General features: G+C 43.4%; 1 protein-coding gene across 1 annotated transcript in view; it reads right to left on the reverse strand.

Moving 5' to 3' along the window:
- Positions 1 to 24,398: 24,398 nt before the first annotated feature.
- TMPRSS3 (transmembrane serine protease 3) overlaps positions 24,399 to 26,642 on the reverse strand; it is a 32,163-nt gene continuing 29,919 nt past the window's right edge. The window contains exon 13 of the mRNA XM_032763748.2: positions 24,399 to 24,979. Within this exon, the coding sequence (XP_032619639.1) occupies positions 24,959 to 24,979 (21 nt within the window). The 3' untranslated portion in view covers positions 24,399 to 24,958. The remainder of the gene's footprint in view (positions 24,980 to 26,642) is intronic.

Here is a 26,642-nt window from a genome sequence, read left to right on the forward strand (position 1 = left end):
GCCACCAGCAACCAAGCAGAAGTAATGGTAGCAGTACCGCAATCACCCCTACAATAACCTTGTGACCACCCCACAACTCCTTTTTGAGTCAGGACCCCTACAATTTCAACACTGTGACATTTCAGATTTAAATAGCTGAAATAATGAAATCTGCCATTTTTAAAATCCTATGACCATGAAATTGACCAAACTGGGCCATGACTTTGGTAGGGCCCTCGGTGTCATGTAAGTGTTTTATAATTCTCTATTTTTTAACTTAATGTACGTGGTCCTGAAGTAAGGCTCCCTGATCTGTAGTTCTCAGGCTCACTTTAAGTACCCGTTTAAAAATAGCAACAACATTGGCTACCTTCCAATCTACTAACACGGTAATTAATTTTCATTATCTATTACAGATTTTTAACAGCTCAGCCAAGTCACTAACCAGTCAAGATGACTTCTTGCTCTTTTATTTTATCCATTTGTTCCAGCATGTCTTATACTGACATCTCACTCTCTAGCCCTGCCACATCTTTATTACCACCTGTATAAAGTATCTCAGAGGTAGGTATCTGCCATCATCCCCTTTTAGAAAGGTGAAGGTATATTTTTTTAGTAACTTCTTTGCAGCGTCCTTTTCCTCCCTAGTAGTTTAATAAACCCCAAAAGGCTTCTTGCTTCAGATATTCTTTGAGAATGTCTTGGTTTTTGTCTTTATCTTTGGCTATTTGCTTCTCAGATTCCTTCTTGGTCCTTCTGCTGTACGATCTGCTTTTCAAAGGTACTGATCACCCACTGTTCTCACTGAAGCGAATGAGAACTGTGGGTTCACAGCACCTTCGATAAAAATCAGGCCAGGTTTTTTTTCCCTCTGCCCTGAATAACAATCAGTCTCTGGGATGAAATGCAACAATCACAGTTTACAAGATAATCAATACAGTTATTTGATCAAAAGCACTGAAGGAAAATTAGCAGGCAAATACGTATCTGGGGCTCAAGGTTCTTGATGAGTGAGCACCAAGAGTTTAGTTCTCCTATTGATACTTGTACCTGCCATAGCAATAACCAATCAATTGCATTACATAGTTCCACTTGGTACATGTATTCACTGTGTGGTTAGCTAGTTAAAATTTAGCAGGTGATTACTTTCAAACCATCTTTGACCAGGATATGAACAGGATATAAAGTGGTTAGCAGCTGGCTCCTTATTTTATACTGACACACCCATCAACATATTGTTTCTAAAAGGTCACAAGGTCTTTTGTGAGTCAAAAAGTTTAACTTAGAATCTGTTGGATTCTGCTTCCCAAAATATACCTAACACCAGATCTTTTTATTTAGGGCCTATCCTAGATACATACAGTTGAATCTGCTGCAAGAGACAGAGATGACACGTGGAGAGGGGGCACGTGGGGTCACAAGCTGGGAGCTATGGCCATGCAGAGAGGCAGGGGCAAGCAGCTGGTGGCTGTAGGGTGATCTGCTGCTTTTGCTGCTGCCTCTCCTGCAGAGCTAACACCTGGGAGCTGCAAGGAGGGGCTGCTGAGAGTAAGAAGGGGGAGCATCCATGGGAGGGGGGGCATGACTGAAGCTGTTGGAAGTGGTGAACCTTTAAAATGTGCCCCCTGCCCCTCAGCAGCCACCAGTCATCTTTGACAACAGACATCTCTTTGTGACAGAGTTTCCTCTGAGAGCCCAATCTTCAGGTGTACAGCCCTAGGGTCAACCTGAGGAGTCCTGAACTCTGACAGCTTATCCCATGAGTGTGACAAAGAGGAACCGAGCAGCTGGCTTTAAGAGCATGAAGCACGTGGAAATCATTCCTGAAGTCCAGGACGAAGTGTATGTCCAGAGGAAACAATTCTCCTTTCTTAGCTGTAAAACTTCTCTCAGTTCCCTGTGATATGCACCCCTGCCACCCAGCCTACTAGTGCCAGATGATAGGGACATAGTCTGGCAGGACCAGCATTACCTGTAGGGGCTGGAGGAAGTATTGGATTGAATCTGGTTGCAGTACTTCCTCCTATCCTGTAGGTAGCACTATCCCAGCAGAGACAAACAGAACATTGAAGAAAGAGAGGGGTGTGGGGATTGATTATGGCTGTTGCTGAGACTTAAACAACTTCAGAGAAGTACCACATCCTGGTGCAGTTTGCATGTCCTGGTTCAGAGCAGTCCCAGAAGAGATGTAAGACACAAAGAAAGGGTGTAAAGGGCAAGTTTGAACTGATAGAGAGGACTTCCTTTTGATGCCACAAACAGATGTGACCCCAGAGGATCTTTTCCGTAATGAAAGAAATAAGGTGGGTGAGGTAATATCTTTAATTAGAGCAGCTTCTGTTGGTGGGAGGTTCAAGCTTTTGAACTACACAGATCTCTGTGTTGCTCAAAAGCTTGTGCCTTCCACCGAGAGAAGTTGGAATGTAGTGTCCAAAACAAAACAAGTTAAGGAACAGGTCCAAACTGGAGCATTGCATCTTTGGTGATACATAGGAAGTTCTCTAACATGTAAACAGGTCTGGTATAAACAGTGGTAGTTTTAGGGGTTGGTAATGTGAACAGAACATGCTGTGAGAACTTGCTGCACAGTAGGATTGGAATTTGAACCCAGGGCAGTACCCTGAAGAACAAAAGTTACTGTTTACCAGCTGCTCAACAATTCACACGTGAAGTGAGTGAGCCCAGTTCTTAGTGGAACAGATGTCCAAAGCACTCACCCCAATGCCATTGGCAGGCTCAGTACAGAAGACTTTGTTTACACTAGAAAGTTTGCTGTTTTAACCATACCAATATATTAAAGTGATACAATGCACCCTAGCATGGATGCAGATACTAGCTATATAAGTGCTTATAGCTTCCTGAACCAGAATAACCTATATTGACATAAAGCACATTTATAGCAGTATTACTGCATCTATATTAGGCCTTGTACTGATATAACTATTTTGGTTAAAAAACCAACCCCTAACTGAAAGTTATACCAATACAACTTTTAAATATAGATCAGCCTAAGGCCTGAATGTACTATGAAAACTGACTTTCCCTGTCATCCCAACTCCAGGGCAAGGCTGAAATACCTCGGCAGGGATGGTTTTTGTGGGAAGCTTGCATTTCTGTTACCTAATCCGGCTACTGGCATAGGCAAGATACAGAGTTAGATGGACCTGATCTGGAGTAGCAAAACTGATATGAATGAACAGAAGTCTTTAATGTCCAGAGCGCTCAATCTAGTATCGTTCACCAGCAGTAAATTCACTTAAAGGTTTAAAAAAGAAAACTAAATACATTTTTCATGGGAGCTCACAGCAGAAAACAAGCACAAGGAGATTTCCCCCAACTCCCTACCTCAGTCCCTGTTGATTCTGCCTTTCTTCACCTCCAAAGTTCAAGGCAGTCTGCCTCTCCCCTTGAAAACCATCAGGGATATGGAAGTTTTCTTGACCTAGCTGGTTCTCGCTCCTCCCACTCTGGTATCCCTGCTGCTTCTACCCCACACACTAATTAGAAGCAAGAAAAAGGTACAGATTTTGGAGCCTGATTTTCTGCTATAGCAGTAGCTTCTGTAGGACTATCTAGCACTTCTGTGCCTGCTCGATTAGCCCATGTATCCTGTAGGTTTACTCTACCACAAAACGTTCCCAGCATCTACATCTGCCACCAATGGAATATCTGAGCTGCTGATGCACAGATAATAACCAAAGGGTGTGCCATGTAGATTTGCTCCTCCCCACCTTGCCACTAGCATCTGCCACTGATCGGAAAAGAGACAAACAATTAAGGCTGTTGTGAAATTCACCAGCTGAAATCCCTCTCTTAATGCTGGTGCCCTTGGTCAGCTTTTGATCAGGTAAGTGAATGAGAAGTGGCTTGAATTCTAAACGCACAGGGGAAGTCCGGTACATAGACAAGAAAAAGGGGTGTCCAAATCTTATAATGATTAGCAGAACCATTAAAAGGAGTTTTTATTTTTAAAGGTACTGTTGCAGGAGTACAGCACCAACTAGTTTACCGTGAATATGTTAAATTTCCTAAATGCAGGTACTACAACCACTTGTAATGAGAGGCCTATACCAGCCAGCTTACATTTATTTTTAAAGGACACTTGCCTTGAATTTGTTTTTCCACTGACTAATTTTAATAACAAATCAGTTTCTGGTCCCATTTGAATAGTATATTCTGATTTCCTTCCCCACCAATGATAGTGTTTTTTCATCAGGGAAGTGTGGGCACTCGCCTAAGAGCAACACCATCCAAACGTGCTTGACCCTACTTTTCCCTTCTGTGCCTATGCCTGCCTTTGGCCTCCTCAGCAGCCATATTGAGATAAGTCCACTTTACGCCTTTCTACAGCCAGAAGTGGAGACTAGGCAGTGAATAACCACCCTTTCTGCTTCCCGCCCCACTTCCCATTGCTCTCTGGCTCCATGAGGTTGCAGAGTTTTCAGATGATACAAAATTGCTCAAGATAAATTAAGTCTAAAGCTGACTGCAAACCTTTACAAAGGGATCTCACTAAACTGGGTGACTGGACAACAAAACAGCAGATGAAATTCTGTAGTAATAAAGGCAAAGTAATGCACATTAGAAAACATAAACTGAACTATACGTACAATATGATGGGGTCTAAATTGGCTGTTGCCAATCAAGAAAGAAATCTTGGACTCATCATGGATAGTTGTCTGGAAACATCTGCTCAATGATCAGAGGCAGTCAAAAAAGCTAACAAAATATTAGGAACAATTAGGAAAGGGATAGCTAAGAAGACAGAAAATATCATATGAGAGGATATAAATCCATGGGATGTCCACACCTTGAATACTGTGTGCTGTTCTGGTCACCCCATCTCGAAAAAGATATTAGAATTGGAAAAAGTACAGAGAAGGGCAACAAAAATGACTAGGTGTATGGAACACCTTCTTTATGAGGAGAGATTAAGACAAATGGAACTGTTCAGTTTAGAGACAACCAAGGGCCAGGGATATGGTAGAAGTCTATAAAATCATGAATAATGTGAAGAAAGTAAATGTGGAAGTGTTATTTACTCCCGCACATAACACAAGTGCCAGGGATCACCCAATCAAATTATTCAGCAGTAGGTATAAAACAAAACAAAAGGAAGTACATCTTCACATAACTCACAATCAACCTGTGGAACTCATTGCCAGGGGATGTTGTGAAGGCCAAAAGCATAACTGTGCTTTAGATTAGATAAATTCATAGGAGATAAGTCCATCAATGGCTATTAGTCAAGATGGTCAGAGGCACAACCTCAAGTGTCCCTAAGCCTCTGGCTGCTAGAAGCTGGGACTGGATGACAGGGGATGAATCACTCAATAATTGCCCTGTTCTGTTCATTCCCTCTGAAGCACCTTGGCACCAGCTTCTGTAGGAAGACAGGATACTGGGCTAGATGAACCATTGGTGCCAAAGGCAGAAGTTGAAGCAGGTCTTCTGCTGTTCTGACTTCCCCTGGTGTGAGTGGTTAGGGATCAGGGAGCTGCACCCAGCTTTCTGAGGCCACCACTCCCCATTATGCAGCACAGACAAAGTGGACAATCAGGGTCATAATTTTGAAAGGAAAAGGAAATGTTCGGAATATTAAAAACAAATTGGTATGCAACATGCCATTTATATATTTTATTTGGATTAATTGAAAGTGATAAACAGCTGCCCAATATTAATCCATGAAGAAGAATTTGTTTAAAAATGAGTTGGTACTCTAATGCTGCCTGCTTCTTGTTTACAATGTCACCTGAAAGTGAGAACAGGTATTCGCATGGCACTGTTGTAGTTGGTGTTGCAAGATATTTATGTGCCAGGTGCACTAAAGATTCATATGTCCCTTCATGCTTCAACCACCATTCCAGAGGACATGTGTCTATGCTGATTATGGGTTCTGATTGATAATGATCCAAAGCAATGCGGACTGATGCAGGTTGATTTTCTTTTTTGGTGGTTTGGGTTCTGTAGTTTCTGCATCAGAGTGTTGCTCTTTTAAGATTTCTAAAAGCATGCTCCACACCTCGTCCCTCTCAGATTTTGGAAGGCACTTCAGATTCTTAAACCTTGGGTCAAGTGCTGTAGCTATTTTTAGAAATCTCACATTGGTACCTTCTTTGTGTTTTGTCAAATCTGCTGTGAAAGTGTTCTTAAAACAAACGTGCTGGGTTATCATCCGACATTGTTATAACATGAAATATATGGCAGAATGTGAGTAAAACAGAACAGGAGACATACAATTCTCCCCCAAAGATTACAGTAACAAATTTAATTGACGCATTATTTTTTTAACGGGCATCATCAGCACGGAAGCATGGCCTCTGGAATGGTGGCCGAAGCATGAAGGGGCATACGAAGGTTTAGCATATCTGGCATGTAAATGCCTTGCAACATTTGCTACAAAAGTGCCATGTGAACACCTGTTCTCACTTTTAGATGACATTGTGAATAAGAAGCAGGCAGCAGTATCTCCTGTCAATGTAAACAAATTGTTTGTCTTAGGGATTGTCAGAATAAGAAGTAGGACTGAGTGGACTTGTAGGCTCTAAAGTTTTACACTGTTTTGTTTTTGAGTGCGGTTATGTAACCAAAAAAATCTGCAATTGTAAATTACACTTTCACAATAAAGAGATTGCACTTTAGTACTTGTATGAGGTGGACTGAAAATACTATTTCTTTTGTTTATCGTTTTTACAGTATATATATTTGTAACCAAAAATAATAATATAAAGTGAGCACTGTGCACTTTGTATTCTGTGTTGTAATAGAAATCAATATTGAAAATGTAGAAAAACGTCCAAAAATATTTAATTCATATTCTATTGTTATAAGTGTGATTAATTGTGATTAATTTTTTGAGTTAATCGCATGAGTTAACTGCGATTAATTGACAGCTCTACTTTTAATCATCTTACTTTAAATGAAACAAGCACAAAAACAGTTTCCTTATCCAGAGGCAGATTAACCACTGGGCCAATGGGGCCCAGGCCCAGGGGCCCCAGCCAGTTGGTGGCCCCCAGAAAAATAGGTGCCCCCATGCCCTGACCCGCTCCACCCACCTGCACAGTGCTCCTGCCGCTCCCTGGCAGGAACACTGAGGGGTGGAAAATGGGAGGGACTGCAGGTGGAAGCAGTGGGGAGGAGCCCCAACTTGATCTGGCCCTGAGCCCCGGAAAACCGTAATCTGCCTCTGTCCCTACCTTGTCGAATCTTTTTTTTAAAAACTTTCCCCTTTTTTTTTAGTCATTTATGTTTAACACAGTATTGTACTGTATTTGTTTTTTTTTTCTCTCTCTCTCTCTGCTGCCTGATGGCATACTTCCGGTTCCAAATGAGTTGTGTGATTGACTGGTCAGTTCGTAACATTGGTGTTCGTAAGTTTTAGCATAATAGTAGAGTCATTTATCTCATATGCTTTCAGAAGCTGAAATTCATAGCTCTTTAAAAAATGGAAACTCCTAAATTTAAACATCCTACCAGTAGAAAAATTGGGAAATTGAGAAATGAAATCTCAGTTCATGCAGTAAAAGCCAACAAACTATAATATTGTAGAGTGAGATTTTCAAAAAGGCCCGAGAGAGTTGGGTGCTTTGGTTCATAGAAATGTCAACCACAGTCAGTAGAGATGAGAGTTGAAATCATGCTCTCCTCAACTACAGTGTAATTCACCTTCCACTAAAATACAAGTATTGAGCTCACACCTTCCACTCATGTAGCATTGCTGTGACTGGGTGTAATAGTGGTCACTTGGAGTCTGGGTTTGGAAGCATGGCCTAGTGGTCATGGCCGCAACCCCTAACTCCCAAGAGAGTTGTGGGGAGGGGAGCCCGGGCCCTCGCACTCCACCGGGCTCTGACCCAGGGAACTTTGGGCCACCAGTGGTCTGGCAACCAAGATTTGTTCTCCCTGGGCCACTTCCTCTTGTCCCTTCCCCACCCCCCGGGCAGCTTAGTCCAAAGCTTCCTCCATTGAGGAAGTCCAAACAATATAAGTAAGAGGGATTACCCATGTCCAGGGTCCACAGGCAGGGGAAAGGGGGATACTTCCCTTTCTGATTGTCTCTGGGGTGGGGCGTCCCTTCCCTCAGGGCGAGCCCCTGTGGGCAGCTGTGTCAGAACCTTTAGGCTTCCCTCTGCTCTGCACTGCAGGGCTGCTCACTTCCAGCTTTGCCACCCACATGAACTATTTCCCTCTTTTTTTTAATTCCTTCAGCAGATGGAGCATTTCTTGGTGTGAGGGTCTTTGTGTTCTCCCCTATGGTGACCTCTACCTGGGCACTGGAATAGGGTTTAATATCCCCATGAATGCAGTGCAGCAAGGTGGTCTCCCTGGGGGCTTCAGGGTTGAGGACTAAGTCAAGGTCTCATCCTCCTCCTGTCTTGTTTCTTGGTGACAAGGTGTGAGGTTTCCTTGAGGGCTTGGACTTTATCTATAAGGGGTCGGATCCATCCTTTCCCAAAAATATATCCCAGATAGCTGGTTTCTTCTTTCTCTATTTAACATTTTGCGGCGTTTGTTGTTAGTCCAGCCTGCCATTGGGAGCAGATCACAGCTGCAACTTGTTCCAGATGTTCTTCCCAGGTTCAACAGTAGATGAATACAACATTGAAATAAGCTGCGGCATACGAGGTATGGGTCTGCAAAACCTGGTCCATGAGGTATTGGAACATCACAGGTGTTCCGTGGAGTCCAAAGGGCATAGTTCGAAACTGATAGAGGTCAAATGGAATGGCAAAGGTGTTTTTTCTTGCAAGTTTGGTGTGAGTGGGGTTTGCCAATACCTCTTCGTTAAGTCTAATGTGGTGATATACTGAGCCTCGCCCAGCCGGTCTAGTAGTTCATCTGCGGTAGGCGTCAAATTTGGAGATTGCATTGACCTTCCTGGAATCTATGCAAAACCAGACAGTGCCATCCAGCTTTGAGACTAATAGAACAGGGCTTCATCACTCACTGCAGGATTCCTCAATGACCCCAAGCTCCAACATGGTCCCGAGTTCCTGATTTACAGCCTCATACACTTTTCACGGAAGTGGTTATGGGATTCTCCTGGACAGTTTGTCCAGGTTTGGTCTAGATGTCGTGGTGCATGAGGTAAGTCCTTCCTGGTTAGGAGGAAATCATCACTGGGAATGCTTTCACAAAGCTCTGCACCTGGGCCCTTTGTTAGGGGCAAAGTTGTTCCCCCACGTGTATAGTCTCTGGGGACAGGGTGTAAGGCACTTGGGGCCCCAGTTCTGGTTCAGGGGGGTACGCAGCAATGAATAGGCTTTCTTGTTCTTTACACGCCTTCAGCAGGTCGACCTGATGGATCTGGGTGGGCTTCTGTTTATCAGGCTGTCTAACCTCATCGTGACTGGCCTGACTTAGTGTGCTATTTTGCAGGGCCCTGCCACTTAACCAGTAGTTTAGACTCCGTATTTGGGAGTACAAGGAGGACCCTATCGCCTGGCCTGAAAGTGCGTACCTGTGCCCCCTTGTTATAGGAATATTCCTGCATCTGATGGGCAGTGAGGAGGTTTTCTTTAGCCAAAGCTCCCACAATCTCAAGCTGCCCCCTAAGTCTCAACACATGCTGTAGGACGTTCTGAGGTCTAAGAGTTTGTCCTTCCCACATCTACCGGGACAAGTTGAGGATTCCCCAGGGCCGTCTCCCATACAAAAGCTGGAGACAACTCAATAGAGGATTGTGGGATTTCCCAAATGGCAAACAGGACGGAGAGTGGGATCAGCTGGTCCCAATGATGCAGGTCTTCTGGCATAAACCTTTTCAGCATCTGCTTCAGGATTTGGTTGAAGCATTCAACCAGGCCATCTGTCTGCGGGTGATAAACTGAGGTGCAGAGGTTCTTTATTTTCAGACGATCGCAGACTTGTTTCATCTAGCAGAATGTGAAGGTCATGCCTTGGTCGGTGAGAATTTCTTTGGGGACCCCTACTCGAGCAAAGACTTTCAATAGTTCTGTGGCAATAGTCTTTGCATTGGTGTTACATAGTGGGATTGCCTCAGGATAGTGAATAGCATAACTGACTATCATCAATAGATGTTTGTATCCATCTTCACTTTTTTCCAGGGGGCTGACAAAGTCAATACCAATTCATTCCATGTGGACATCAACGACCAGGAAAGGGATGGTGTGGGGTTCACTCCCTTTTGTGGCCCAATTAGCTGGCATTCAGGGCAGGAATTGCAGAAGTTTTAAACTATTTGATGTATTCCAGGCCAGAAGAAGTGGTTTAGGAACTTGGCCAGAGTTTTCTCCTGTCCAAGATGGCCTGCAGAGGGGACAGCATGGGTCAGTCACATGACTTCTCATCAAAGCGGCTGAGGAGTTGTGATCCAATTTCCCACATCTGATGGTCTTTTTTCAGCCTATATAGCCATTCCTTCTGGAGTTCAAAGTGGGGGTACAGTGCAGCCCAGTGGGGATCTACGACCTCGCTGGGAGTTGTTCTTAGGCACTATTCAATGTCTCATCCTCCCTCTGGTCCTTCACAAAGTCTTCCTCTCGGGTCAGTAAGTCCCCTTCTCGGAGCGGGGTTTGTAATGCCTCCTCATTAGAAGGATCTTCCGGCAGCACTTTCTCTTAGCTAGGACCCTCTTTTCCAGGGTCCCGCTCCTTACCTACTTCAACCAGTGTCATGGGCCAAGGTTCCCTGCCTGCTCTGGGTCCCTTGAACACTTCCTCCAGGAGAAGGTCTACATCCCCTCAATATGTCAAAGAAGTGCTTCCAATCTCAACCCAAGATAATGGGGTAGGCTAGGGTTGGGCTAGCCCTGCTACAAGGATCTTTGTGTTCCCCCCTATGGTGACCTCTACCTGGGCACTGGAATAGGGTTTAATATCCCCATGAATGCAGTGCAGCAAGGTAGTCTCCCTGGGGGCTTCAGGGTTGAGGACTAAGTCGTCCTGGACCAGGGTTTGCCCATATCCAGAGTCTATTAGACCTATTACCTCTGTCCCATTTTATTTGTACAGGAACTGTTACTTTTGCTTGGGTGCACTTCCAGGCACTGCTCTTTGCCATCCATACTTGCTCAAAGCTGCACTCCATATAGGGGAATTCCTGACGATGATGGCCCTGATGCCCACAGGGGAAACAGGCCCTCATGGTTAGTCCCGGGACTGCAGGTTGGGAGCTGGGCCTCTGAGGATGTTTTCCCCTGAGTGCTTGGCCCCCTCGCCCTTCCTGGTCTCTGGGCCTTGGGGACCCCAGGTTTTATGTTCAGGCTGAGGTTGGAGGGCTGGATCACTAGGTTTAAAGACTGCTTGACTGTGCCATCTTGATTGGCTTCCTGATTGGCTTCTACTCTTTTAGAGTGGTAGTTTTTATGTCAAATCTAGCAGGATGGCCTTTCCTCTTTTTCAAAGAGAATTGTGTTGCGTTCTAAGTGTATTTCTGTGGTTTAATCATTTGAATATATTAGATCAGTGCTTGAAATAATGTTCATCAAAGTGTTCAGCTGAGAGCTCACAGATGTTGTGAGTTGCTATGCTGCCTTGTGTTCTGCACAATGTTACGATGATCTGAGAGCCTCTGTGCTGCATCATTTGACTGACTCTCACTATTTAGCAAAGATATGATTATTATTAATCATGTTTGTTACGGTCATGCCTAAAGGCCAGCCAAGAAGGGGGCTCCCAGTGTGCTAGGCACTGTAAAACTACAGAGTAGTAGATGATCCCAAAGAGCTTCCAAACTGAATACATAAGACAGACACAACAGGGAAGGGACAGAACACAGAAGCAGCGTGAACAGTGTGGTGGCAGCAAATGTCATGCTAGTACCACAAGTTTGGGGGTTTTTTTTGGTGGAGGCTACTTAGGAGAGGATCAGCTAAATGGAAAGAAAAAGGAGGGAAGAAAGTAGGGAGGATGGAGCAGGGGAGAAAAGGGTAAGAGGAGCAGGTGTGAAGAGAAGTTGAAGTGAAAGTCTATGAGGGAGGGGGAGTGTTGGAGCAAACAGCCAATCAGCACAGGGCAGAGGAAGTCCACTCTAAACTGTAGAAAAGTCTCAATGTCCAATTGTCTCTGCCTTGGCAGTGTCTGTGCCTATCAGATGGAATCTCCGGCTCCACAAGGCTACATGGTGGGGGGAAGGAAGGCACCACCTAATGCCCCCAGAGTAGGTGATTTCTCCTGTACCATTCCAGATCCCGAGGACGTGCTGAGAGAAGAGGTGGCCTTGCCTGGGGCCCATTTTTACCCCCTTTTCCCAGCTCAGCAGTCCCTGCTTTGGCTACCTCTGCTCCTACCATCTGGAGTCTCTGTTAGAAACATCCTTTGTGGGAACATTCTAGAGAAACTGAGACGAAGCCCAGGAGGTGCTACAGTCATTAAATAACATTCATTAGAAATTACTCTAAAAGCCTGTACCATTTATTTAACAAAGGAAGATATATCTGCTATAGAGTTTGTTAGAAAACAATATCCCTAGAATTCTATAGTTAGGTTACCATTTTCTACCAGATTCAAGAGGATTGTGGAAAATGCATCTGCTCCCCATTCCGCTCATATGGAAAAACTAAAGCACAGCAAGCTTTTATTCAATGGCAAGTGAAGTGTCAAATAAAATAAATGTACAGTGTACATTTTCATAATGTATATTTCCTTGAATAGTAAAAGACTATATGTGAAGGACACATACACTGATTTTGATGGCAATGCAGATGAAATTGCAAAGAATTCTGTAGCAATGATAAATTGCTGCAGAGATTCATTCAAAACTGGCAGAGATCAAAGAGCTATTGAAAGCACCATTCCAGCTTTACCGTTATGGTACTACTCAGTTTAACCTTGCAAACTAATTGCAGTTGACATGTATTGAACAATAGGGCCATTTATTGGTCTCGCTTCTGATGATAAAGCAGGTCTGGTAAAAGAAAAAAAGTCCTAATTTAAATTTTTGTAAATGAATATTTTCATTGACATTTTGAATGTCAGCCTCAAGAGGTTTCCCCCGCATTTTAGTTAGTTCTGCACTGAAGATTTAACAATCAAATGCTTTGATGAGTTCACTACTCAGCAAAGGACCTTGAGAAATCGAACATGAAAATACAGTGGCCTATTGCATCACACACTGAGGAGCAGATCTTTGTGGAGTAATAGCAATTTACACCAGCAATTTGCTGCCCCTAAATGTACCTTGTAATATATGTAATTTTTATTCTTTTGAACAAGACCCTGCCTATTTATTTATTTAATTAGAGATGTATTTTTATTGATGTCAATTTAATGTGAATTTGATGAAGAAATTTAAATTTAGTACATTAATACCTTGACCAGTCCATCCTACCTTCTTCTTGAGAGTTGGCTACCCTAATATAGGCACAAAAGTGACCTGATTCTCCAAGTACAGAGTACTAACAGCTGACTTAAGTGGGAGCTGAAAAATCAATTAATTATGTACCAGAGTTTGAAATATTTAGCCTAGGGACTGTGTTGAAACATATATTACCACTTGATTTGATTCAGCTTGTACTTAAAAGTTGAGGGAGCAGCAATATAGGTAAAATTTTGACTTATATGGCCATCTACTGTGGGTTTAAGATTTAGTTGTCAGTGTTTCTATTTTGTTTGTGTTAGTAAAAATTGTTGCTGTGGGTACGGCTCTCTAGATAAATTATTCATGGCACTCACATTGGTTAACAAAAAGTGAATTGGGTTCACCTGGGAATAACTGCTTCACTTCTTAACCTTCATTTGAAAAAGATTGAAAGCAGCTGAGGAGCTTTGCTGTGTTTCAGTATCCTAACAATTTGAGTCATGTTACATGCAAAAGGAATAGATATTTCAAAAACAGCTTTCTGTGTAAAGTGCTAAACACAGCTAAATTAGGTCATAAAGCTTATTAGAAAGCTCATCAGCAACCTGCAGCACATCAGCAACCGGAAGAACATAGACAGTAAGAGTGTGGGGGCGCTGAGACGGGGAGCTGGGGAAATCCTCACTACCTCAACCCACAGGGCCAGCCACCAGGGAAATGCAACCTCACAGGCACACAAGGAGCCAAGGAGGGGGGAACTCTCTGCTTTCCTGCTCAAGTGGGGAAAACATGGAACCTTCCCCCTCCCCACGCACACACACCATGGGATCCCTCGTCGCCTCTCAGTGTTCAATCATTTCTCTCGCCCAGGGGCGACCAATTCTCTCCCCTCCTCTTCCAGTTTTCTTTTTCTGTGCCATTTGGTGATTGCAAAATATATGGTGAGACACAGGCTGTGTTTGTTTTTTATGCCTTCATTTGGATGCCCCTATCCCAGCATCTCACACTGGAGTATTATTTATCCTATCCTCTTATGTCATGATGTAGCTCTATTTATAGCCCACATGCACCCCTGAGACCTTTGGGGATCCCACCTCCCTGGGGACTTTTGTGGATCCCTCCTCACAGCCTTGGGATCTTAGAGTGGATTCTTGCCATGCACACTGTGATATGGCATTATTTACCTGCCTGCTCAGCTGATAGGAGGCCTTCCCTGGTATAGTTCTCCCACCTTAGCATTGCATGAAAGACTGTAATTCTATTTACCCCAGATCGTACTTTTAAGATCTTTATGTGTATTTCCGCCCCTCGTCCAGCATGGACAAATGTGGCATTGTTTACACTGGTCCAGACCCCACTCACTTAACTATGAATTTCACAAATGAATTGTGGCCCACTCAAATTTACTTAACAAAGATGGTCAGTGGTACCAACTGTTGTCATGGGCTAATGGTCACCTGTTGCTAGATGAAGGGCAAAGCCAAGCCTGGTTAGTGGATAAAACATAAAGGACAAACCTTGATAGTTATACAAGTGGGAGAAATTTATCTTGTGAGGGCCTTCAGTTCCAGTGACTTTTTTCCCTCCATTACTCTGATGATGAGGCATTGGTAGAATGGAGTGATGAATGTTCTTTCTCTGCAGTATTGTTGAAAAAATTATATTCTCACTGGCTTAATAACAACCAAACATCCTGTTGTGTGCCCTGGCTAATCAGAACCTGGCCTATTCTTAAAAGTGTGATTTAATGTCTATGTATAAGCTAGTTTCTGATTAGCTGAAATAGTGAGTCCTAAAACATAACTGGTAAAATGCCAGCTTTCTCCTGGATTGACATGAATTGCCTTTGGCAGAAAGCCAGAAGAGTCACTTTGGCACACATCAGATTCTGTCAACATTTTTTTCATAGCTGATGTTATCAATTGCAAACTTTGTTTTAAACTAGTTCTCACCATTAGCTGAAACTTAAAGTTCTTAATAATGGAATAATTTTACCTCAGGTTAGGGTTATTTCTTTTAATTAAGTTACTTTCTGGAACTGTGACTGTTTTCGTTCAGACATCTTTGTTTCAACAGCAGAAAAATTGGACTGTAACAGGATCAATAGGTGAAAAAAATGCATAATGGTCAGGTTTAAGAAAATTGGGGGAGATGAAAGAACCACGTGTTGGCCTGTGAACAACTGATCCTTGTAACACCAGTGTTGTCCCGATTAGCAGTAAACAACTTTGTGTGATGGTATGGATAATATCTAGCCATATTCATTTTCTATGTGGAAAACCTGAGCTGTTAATTTAAGCATAAAGAACTGGGATATGATTTGCTTTATTATTACTGCAATACATAAGCACTGAATGGAGTCTTTGTATTAATGCATTTTGATACATTCATGTTTTTAATGGGGTGCTGGGGGCCCAAATGTTCTTTGTGTCCAGGGCCCTAATAAATCTTAATTTGCTTCTTCTGTACACATGCAGTCAGGACTTTGGGGGTCCACAGCCATAATAGACCCTCACTTCCACCAGCACCAGCGCGTGCAGCTCAGACAGCCTCGGGACTCCAGTGAGGGCAGTAGTTTGAGTCTCTGTGAGCTATTTTGTGAGGATGGAGGACTGACAGCAGGCTCACCTCTCCAACATCTTTCACTGTAGTCTCAGAGTTACCTACGTCCCACACAGGTCTGATGTCTAAAAACTGAGGTTATAAGTTTTAAGGTTTAAGATCTGATATCTTAAAACTGAGGTTGTTTGTATCAAGGAAGCAGTTTGCGTCAAGGAAGCAAAACAGTATTTCAAGTTTCCTGAATGAATAATATTTTGAGTGTCACTCATTTGGGGACTCTGTAACATATTGCAGCCACCATTTGGCCATGGCAGGAAGGCCAGATATGAATGTTGGTTGGGAGTAGGGTGACCACCTATCCTGAATTGGGTGGGACAGTCCCAAAATGCAGAGTTCAAGTCCCAGTCCTGGGCTGAATGACTCCAAAACAGTATTTGTCCTGGATTCCCTGCAGTGCTGCTCTGAGCCTGCCCGAGGCTCAGGGGCGGCACCAGCCTATTACTGGTGGCAGGGGCTGAGCCCTCACTCATCATGAGGCCCTGCTGCTCCTCCTCTCTCCTCAAAGGCTTTAACCCCTGACCAGGCCAGAAGCCAGAGCTGGGCTATGATAACACCCCCGACGGCCGCCGCCCCTAGCAGGGAGCCCAGACCACTGTGGGAAGCCCCAGACTTTCCACCTGCCCTGGGCAGTGCACCCCAAGGGGAGTGGAGACATGGGCCAGTGGCTGCTTTCAGGCCCCCTGGACAGGTGAAGGACCTGGGGCTCCCCACAGCAGTCTGGGCTCCCTGGGCAGCACTTACCACAACCCTGCTCTGGCTTCCAGCCTGACCAGGAGCAGAGCCTTGGGGGAAGAAGAGGAGCAGGGGCTGGCATCATAGAGGGGGACAAGGCTCCTGCATGTGTCCTGCTTTTGTCTTTCGAAAAGGTGATCACCCTACGTGGGGGAAGTGGGAGAAAGCTGAGAGCATGGCAACTGGATCGCAGTGACATCAGAGCATATGTGCCATAACTGGTCAATGGACTTTATGCCCTTGCACATGACCCCTGTCTCTGAGAGGGGGAGAGGAACCTTAGGCCTCCAGAGGCCTCCAGCAGCTCATGGGAGAGAGAGCCCAGGTGGAGAGGCTTAGCCCCTCCGTGCACACATATTTCCTTTGAGGGAGTTTTGGGGGTAGGCTGTTGTTTAAAGACATTCATAAGTAAAGGGTAGTCGAAAGATGGTTTGCATAAAAGGGGAGAAAAACCATGAATAACTACAAAGATAATAGGCTACAGTCTTAGAGTCAACTGGATGAGAAACAAGGGAGTAAAGGGATCTTGGGAAGGAGGGGGCTTGATGAATTTGGAGGAGGGGGGAAATTATGTGATAGGGGAATTTTTACAAATTTAAATGATCAGACCCTTCAAGTTATTTGCACTGTGAACCCATGTAACCGCAAGACATTGTTACTGTTCCCCTATCTTCACATTCATGTGCTGCATCTCATCTTTACACTATAAGTTCTCCATGGACCATATATTTGCACAGCACCTAGCACAATGGGGCCTGGGTCTCCACTGTGGCCTTTGGGTGCTTCCATCATACACACACAAGCAAATTCTAAGTTCAAAGCAAAGTGCCACCACTGTCTCACAGCAGCTAGAGACTGATCGTTCTCTGCTCATACTCTGCAAGTGATCCAGTCAGTGAGTGTGGTACTTGACATAAGTACATGTAGCAGAATCAGACCCCAGATATTACAAAAATGCATCTAGTTAAGATTTATTTACTCTATTACTATAATTAATTTGCTTTGATGGTCTTTTAAAGTTATTTTTGCTGTGTGAGTGTATTAAACACTGAAGGCATATGAAATATGTCTTGTAAAAGCATACAATAAGTAGCCTTGAATTAACTGCTCGTTTTGCTGATTGTTCATAATAACTTTGTATGTCCAAGACTTTGATACATTTCCAAAGTACTTCTGAAAATAAAGATTAGGATTCAAATCCAACTCCCTTTTAAATCAGTAGGAGCTTTTCCTCTGACTTCAGTGAGATTTGGATCTGGCAGATCACCATTTTTCTGAGCAATCTGTGAGGTTGTATTTTACCTCCCCTATGTGAGGCTTGGAATCATAATGATTAAAGTCACTTGCCAGCTGGTTTCCAAACTGGCAAAGGTGAATTTTCATTCAGTCACTGAGACTAGTGTCCAACAGCGATGAAAACTGCAAAAAAGAAAAAGCAAACATAAAAATATCCCAGCAACAACCGCCTAGCAGTAGCCGGCTCAGCCTAGATTACGTGAAAATGGAGATTAAAGTTAAATGTTGGGTGCGTCTCTTCAGACCAAGGTACACTCAAGGTAAACACGCCTTATGGCTACCTTGTACCTACCCTAAAGTTAAACAGAGGAATTTGGCTTGCATTTTCCTGTACCGTGTGTAATCTTAGATTTCAGTTGCATGTAAGTGTGATACTGCTTCCCTTGCTATGTGCCTGCTCTTTGTTGAAAAGAAAAAAGCCAATATACATATTGTGAAATGCTTCCAAAGAAGTATCTGCAGAAGGTAGGCTTTTAATAGAGGTATCAGACACAGCTTGTCCCTTGATGATTAGACTACACCTAAATGCTGCTCTGAGGCACTGGTCAGGAACACAACAGTTAAATCCTACAGGTTTGCGGTGAGGCGCATGGGGTATAGGAGTTCAAACTACTCTTCTGTTGCATTCAACTTTTATTCAGGTCAGTTGCAGCTCCCTAGAGCCCTGTAAAATGGTTGGCTGAGGCTTCTCTGCCCTTTTTCAAAAATCCACTATGCAGTTCTTGCATCTGTGTTCTCAGGCTAACACAGAACTAGACAAGTGAGAAGTAATTCAGAACAAGCCTCCCACACACACACCCAGAAAAATTTTCAGGATCACCTCTGCAAAAACACGTTGTGACAGTGTACCCCATAAGGCTTTATGGGGTGGGGGTACTCATAAATGTATATATGATATAACTGGAATAGGGTTTTGCTACATATTTGATGTAACATATCTATGTAAAGATTATGATCTACTAGTTATGTTCATCCTAGTTGTATGCAGGCCCCATTTGTGTGGTCAAAGTTATGAACATTGGCTGTATAATTGCTTGATTTCTAAGTAGCTTTAGTTAGAACATTTGGTCACTTCTTGGGAAAGGAATGTGCAAATTAAGTGCTCAATCCAGAAGCACTTAACAGACAAAAGAGCTTGGAAGGCTCCAAGTCACATAAGAAGTCTTCCTGGAGACATACAAGATACCACATGGAAATTGGCTTCTGCCTGTAAAGACTGAGGTTACATCTACACTACAAGATTATTCCGATTTTACATAAACTGGTTTTGTAAAACAGATTGTATAAACTCGAGTGCACACAGCCACATTAAGCACACTAATTTGGTGATGTGCGTCCATGGTCGAGGCTAGAGTCGATTTCTGGAGTGTTGCACTGTGGGTAGTTATTCCATAGCTATCCCATAGTTCCTGCAGTCTCCCCCACCCCTTGGAATTCTGGGTTGAGATCCCAGTGCCTGATGGGGCAAAAATCGTTGTCGCGGGTGGTTCTGGGTAAATGTCATCACTCATTCCTTCCTCTGGGAAAGCAATGGCAGACAATCATTTTGCGCCCTTTTTCCCTGGATTGGTCTGGCAGACGCCATAGCACGGCAACCATGGAGCCCATTCAGCTTTTTTTTACTGTCACCGTATGTGTACTGGATGCCGCTGACAGACGAGGCGACTGCAGCACTCACACAACAGCATTCATTTACTTTTCATGATAGCAGAGACGTCATCAGTTGTTTCTGTACTGTCTGCTGCCATCTATAAATTGGCAATGAGTATGATGGTTATTCTGTCATTCACTGACCGTCTGCTGCTTGATTTCTGGTGCCCCCTGGCACGAGGGTCGTGGCCTGGGCTGCGAAAGGCAAAAATGGAAATGCACCCCCTTGGGGTCCACTTCCCGCCTTTATGTGTTGTATCTAAAAAATAGCTCAGTCCCTGCCTAGAATATGGCAAGTGTACTACCAGAGAATCAGTTTGTTTTATCAGAGGATCCAGAACACGAGCCGCTACCGGTTCAGATCCCGCAGAAATGAGAGTTACATGCCACTTCTAGGGGGATGCCCCGTGCACAATCCTCACCGATTGAAGCTCAGCCCCCAGTTGCTATGATGAGAGCGGTTACCACGTTGTTCTGTCCCATCTACTGGGATGACCAGGAATTCATTCCTACTTTTTACTCCAGGCGCACCCTCTCGGCTGGCCTCACTGAGGGCCAGCCAGGAAATGTGAGACAGCTCAGCAGCTATCAAGCATATTGCAACCATCTCTGCCACCCAGGGGGCGGAGAGAAGCGGATACTGCTTCTTTACTGCCGGAGCATCGCGATTCACCAGCAGCACTTCAGTTAACATGTTAGCGGTGACATTAAAAAAAGTCAAGAACAACTATTTTTTTCCCTTTCTTCACGTGGAGGCGGGAGGGCAGTAAATTGACGGAACTATACCCTGAACCCACGTAACAATGTGTTTGAATCCTACAGGCATTGGGGTCAGCCCAAGAATGCAAACTACTTTTGGGAGACTGCTGTTGGACTGTGGGATAGCTGGAGTACCTCCCAGTACCCCCTCCTTCCCTCCATGCAGTGTTCCATTTGATTCTTTGCTTTCGTTATTTGCTTGTCACGCAGCACTCTGTGTAGCCTGGGGAGATTTTTTTTCAACACGCTTTGGCATTGTCTTTCTGTAACGAGTTCTGATAGAACAAGATTCGTTCTATCACATACATGCGACTCAGATCCTGTATCTTCGCGTGACGGTCCATTGCCGGAAGCTCTTTTTGGATTGTTGGACTGCTCGCCACCTCGTGCTGACAGAGCTTCACTCTGGCAACAGGAATCCAATTCCGAAGTTTTGTGGGGCTTTTCCTGCCTTCTACTCGGCCAGTGCATCCGATTGTTGGATTGCTGATCCAGTGCGTTCACAATGTGCACTGGGATACCGCCCGTGTGAGGTCCATGCTGTCGATCTGCGGCCACACTAACTCTAATCCAATATGGTAATACTGATTTTAGCGCTACTCCTCTCATTGGGGAGGAGTACAGAAACCGATTTAAAGAGCCCTTTATATCGATATAAAGGGCCTCATAGTGTGGACGGGTGTGGCGTTAAATCGGTTTAACGCTGCTAAAATCGGTTTAAATACATAGTGTAGACCAGACCTGAGTCATGCATGGACATGTGACCTGCACCTTTGGGGCAGGTAATTCAGACCTTGGGTCTTTGTTGGAGCAGACGGGAGTGTCTCGCTCAGCAAGACAGGGTGCTGGGGTCCCAAACTGGAAGGGAAGGCAAGGGTAGAAGTAGTCTTGGTACATTGGGTGGCAGCTCCCAAGCCGGTTTCTATGATTCAACCCATCACACATGTGTATGAAGGGTTTACCAACATAGAATATGAATAGTATGTAAAACCAGGTACATGTCTCAAAACTCCCTTATTTGCTTGAGTACCAAACATATACATTCTTATCTTTTTTTTTTTTTTTTTTTAAGGAAAAACAGCAAAGTAGCTGTCATTCATTAACCTAAAAAAAATCAAACGTGTGTCTCATTTTCTTTTGAACATCTTAAGTAAAAAAATGAATTCTTGATTGGCAAAAGGCAAGTACAATTTTCCATTTTATAATTACCAGATCATGGTAGCACATTTTTAACTTTGCCTACTTCGGTGGTCCTCTCCTCCCATCCACTGATGATGATGAAAGATCTTTTTGAAACAAGCTGCACGTTTAACTCTAAAACCACTAATCAGTTTGCTGAGATTGTAGCCTTTTTTTTTTAAAGGTGTTGCTGTCTGTGTATCCTTACACATAGCATGTCACGCCAAGTGTGTCATATATCTAAGGGATACTTTGACTATAATGTAATCCTGTGTCAATCCCAGTTCTTTCAATTGTGAGTTACCAATTTTTAATCCATTTAATCAGCTTGTTTAATAATGTAACAAATATACATGTTTTTAGTACTAAGATTTTCAAACACTGAGGCACTTAGGGAATTATAGAGAAAACCTAATTAAACTGAAGCCTCTTCACCTCCAGTCCTCTTTTTAGGGGGGTGGGGTGGAGGTGGGGAAGGGTTGTGCATAATTTTTAAATAGCCATTGGATGAAAAGAATGGAAGTCATGGCGAGAGGCAAGAACTGAAAACATGCCAGTAGGGTGTTTAGATGTTTTACACATATACAATATGGTCCTAAAATCATCCTGCAAATTAAACTTAAACCACAACTGCAAAACTGCACATATAGAGACTAGAAATTCAGTTACCTTGCGGAGAATGTTCAATTACTAGAATTATTAGACCATATCTTTAAGTCTTTTTCTCAGGCTAGCCTCCATCCCTTACAGTGAACCCCCTTCCCACTTAACCCATCCTTATATTTTTTTTCATCTTTACATCTCACATTCTCTTTCAAGGATTGTCATCTGAACTTTCTATTAGTACATATTTTTTAATTTAAAGAAAAACTGCAGTGATTATTATATAATCTTACTTAGTAAATAAGAATAGTTTAAAAGGAATTTCAAAGCAGTTTCTAGAAATATATCACTGTCTTAGTTCAGTGAATGGTACTGGTATGTCTCTTGGTGTTTGCCATTTTAATAATACATCAGACTGATTAGATCTATTAGAATAACCAAATGAGAAATTAATAACAATTAAACCATAAAGTAACTTTGAAACTCTGCTTCACAATGATGTCTGAATTCTTTCCATCGTAATTTCCCACTAAATATCAAAATAGCAGCTTACAGTTGTTTTTATTTCTGACACAATATATTTTAATTGAATAATTTATTATTCTTTGTATCTAAATATGTCCTCTAGAAATACTATTTTTGCTGCACTGCAGTTTTCTTTTATGTACATTTAGTTCTGGTGAAAGTTACTAGAATAGCCACCTTTGAAACCAAAGTATTCGGTGTATCCACAGCACAACATGGGCAGTGGCAGTTCAAACTCCCTCACATTGTTTTACCATTGTCTCTCAACTTTGACCTAATCTCCACAGGTGACAGGGTAGTTCCGATTTCATCCTTTTGCTCTCTGCTGAGATGGCAGGAAGGGTTTTTGTGATGTGGATGACTATCCGCTGGCAACTTGTCTGTGTCCAGACTTCGTTACAAACATACCATCCTGCAGTCAGCCATCCAATGGTGGTATTAGCTTGGACCAGCTTTGAATCAGTGACTAAAACTTCCCTATGTCATTATCAACTACTTGAGCTATCCAGTCCCCTACAACTGCTTTCTAAAAGAAGAAATATCCAGTTTGCTATAATTTTACAAAGAGCGGATATGAAATACTGGGTATTTTGTAACATAACCACAAGAGGCAGCTGTTTAATAGCTCGTAAGTCAGGAAACCACAGCAGCACTTTATATGCCTTTCCCCCTCATAAGCTGGTTATCTTCGTGAGACTGATTTGTGCAGAATGCTATTTTGGGTAAGGTGCACAAACAATACAAAACCTACCCCCTCTCTTTGGAGAGAGCTTTTGTGGGCTACCTTGTGTAATTTCTATATATTGTGACTTTGAAACACTAGATACATGTATAGATGGTCATAGATGGTCTGGGTTTACTTGGTCCTGCCTCAGTGCAGGAGGCTGAACTAGATAATTTCTCAAGGTCCTTTCCGGCCAGATATTTCTGTGGTTCTATACCATACTGTGTCACAGCATATGCTGTGCTACGGTGCTGTACCGCATGTTTTAGTTGTAGCAACATGTGTGTTTAATTTAATAACCCATCAAAAAGCAATAAAGGAGATTGATAAACTATCTTCAAGATAGTCTCAGAATTTATGTGCAAAATTCAAAGCTGTGTTTTGCTGATTTCAGAGCCAATCATTTACAACGTCGTGACACAGGGCTAGTGCAACCATTTGGGTGACCTAGGCAGTTGCCTAGGGCACTAGGATTTGGGGGGCTCCATTTTATTCGGCAGTGACCGTGGCGACCGGATCTTCGGCCACCTTGGTCACCGCTGGCATTTAGGTGGAGGGAGCTGGGGCAGGGGAGCGCGGGGAGGGCCACCTGAGCAAGTGGGGGGAGGGAGACAGCACACAGGAGAACTCCCTGCCCCAGCTCACCTCTGCCCCACCTCCTCCCCAAGCATGCCGTGGCTGCTTCACTTGTCCTGCCTCCCAGGCTTGTGGCGCCAGTCAGCTTAGGTGCCAATCAGCTTAGGCACCGCAAGCCTGGGAGGCAGGAGAAGTGAAGCAGCCACGGCATGCTTGGGGTGGAGGTGGGGCAGGGATGAGCTGGGGCGGGAGGGTGCCTCAGGGTGGAGGGTGTGGGGTGGGGAGCTGCTGCAAGGGGGGCGCCTCAGGGCGGAGGAGGGGAGCTGCCGCAGAGGGGGGCACCTCAGAGCGGGGGCACGGGAGGGTGGGGGAGGGCGCAAGGTGGAAGTTTCACCTAGGGTGTGAAACATCCTTGCACCGGCCCTTCCGTGACATATCTGAGTCAAACTAAGGTATATTTTCAGCAAAATACAAGTGGATCTGGCCTAGATCTTTCTTAATAATGAGAACAGAGCATACTTGAAAAATCACCAGATGTTTGTTTGTCAATTTAGTTAATAAATAAATCTGAAGATAGCTGTGTAGTGGAGTATTTAACTTGAATGTGCATAGATCTAGGAGGAAAATAAACTTCTTGTACTCTGATCCCTGGAAAGGAAGTATAAAAATAGTCACTGATTTGAATTTCCTCCTCTGCAATTTTTCTGCTAGTATCACCCAAGTCAATTTTTAATTCCTGTAGCACTCTGTATTATCAGTCTTCTTTGTTGCTTTTTCTTTACATGAGACGTGTAGGTGCCAAAAAGCATACTTGCACATCATCCCAAATCCTATTTGCCTTTTACATCTGAAAGGGATTGAATGCAACCAGAAGAGACCATTGTTCTTTTTCATTAAATACAGTAAGTTCTGAGTACCAACGAAGAGATGATAGAAAGTAATTGCTGTTAATATAAAATACTGTACAAGAATCCATGGGATGGGGTACATGATTCTGTGGAGCAGGAGTTTGAAATCAAGTTTCAAAAGTTCAGTGAATCAGTGCTATCTTCAGGTTCGCAGTTCTTCTCTCTGACAATAAAAAAAACATTTTTGCATCTTTTCAAATATTCATCTTACTGCTTCATGAAATGGTTCTAAAGTCACAAGATTTCTTTAATCCACATGGCACAATAAATGACTGCTGAAATTACCTCTAATTCTAGATCGTGGTAAGAACTCTTCAGAAAAATATGCCCTGCACTGAAAGAAGGTACAGTCTAACTCCCATTCTGTTTACTGAGAATCTGAACAAACAACATTCTGCTCACCAAATGTCATTGATACTTTTGAATGCTTTAATCCAGTGGTTCTCAACCTTGCTGGGAACTGAAGGTGGGATACAGAACAACTGGGACTAAGTGTAGGAGCTCTGGTGCTGTATGAGCAGGCTGAAGGCCACATTCGGAGGGCTGATGGAAGTACTGTGTATGGGTGCAGGTGGTTGGTACTAGGTGCTAGGAAGGGTTTTGGTTTTGTTGCGGGGGTGGGGACACTTCTCATTAATTCAAGTTTAATTGGCAATGTGTAATATTCCTCAGGATGTAACTCATTCAGGTTAATAATAGATCAGTTCCATTCTGACAAGGCCTGATGTGGTTTCATTTCCTCCCCATTGGGATACGTCATTAATAGGGGTGAGGGTGCGGGGTGGAAAACCTAGTCTTAATGTTGAGAAAAAAACCTTATTAAACAACACAACTGACTCTCCTCAGGTAGTATAGGGTTATAAAAAGTAATTTCATTATGACTACAGCCAACAGAGGTTTAGCAAAGCATTTGAGTGCTTCTAGAAATCTGAGACTGAGTTTGACTGTGTCTAAATGAAGTTTTGCATTAGAAAATGGAATGTACATGCAAATGCCACATCCCTAGACAGTGCCTAGCTTCCGGCCTTGCCAGGTTTAGCCCTTTAAGGGTATCGTCTTTGTGACAACTTGGGGAATCTATGTGCAGCTTATTAATTCTGGTTGATTTTATGAAACTGCAGTATCATTGAACCCCTCGGTGTACACAGAATCCATCATCTGCTATCAGGGCTGTAGCACTTCTCTCCCAGACCAGGGACAATGTAGGTTATTAAACCTTGGTGATGTCTCCATTCAAATTGGAACCCTTAGGACAATGAATTGGATGAAGCTGTGAAAAACAGCAAAGGGGGTCATTGGGAGCACAAGAGAGAGACAGCTATCCACTCTTAAGTGTTCAGCTGTGTGGTACCCAGTACAGCCCACAGCCATCCAAAACTGCAGTTGTGGGGAAACTCCTGTGCTATAGCATGGTCAGTTCAGATGGAATCTTCAGGGAATTTAGCTGCTAAAATCTGAGGTTTCTATTCAGCATGGGTGAACTATGATTTTTCTAAAGCTAAATTATGATTTGGCCAAATTTGGGCAGAATTTCACAGGGATAGTAAAGGACACATCCCTGACACAGAGGCCACTGCCCTGCAAATTTCAAGTTCCTTCTCTAAAGCATGGGGATAATCAAGCAGTTCAAAGAAAAGGTCACCAGAATTTTTTAACTTGAGCAAAACAATGATTTTTTTCCCTAGCCTTGTTCTCGGAAATGGTTGAACTGTTTTGGCTCAATGTTCCAAAAAATTCAGTCTGAGGCAGACACCCAGCATGGATAATTTCAACTCAAGCAATCAGAGAGTGGCAAAGTTATAAATGACTGAAAAACAGGGTCTTAT

The sequence above is a fragment of the Chelonoidis abingdonii genome, chromosome 1 (genome assembly GCF_003597395.2).
Source record: "Chelonoidis abingdonii isolate Lonesome George chromosome 1, CheloAbing_2.0, whole genome shotgun sequence".
NCBI classification, from domain to species: domain Eukaryota; kingdom Metazoa; phylum Chordata; order Testudines; family Testudinidae; genus Chelonoidis; species Chelonoidis abingdonii.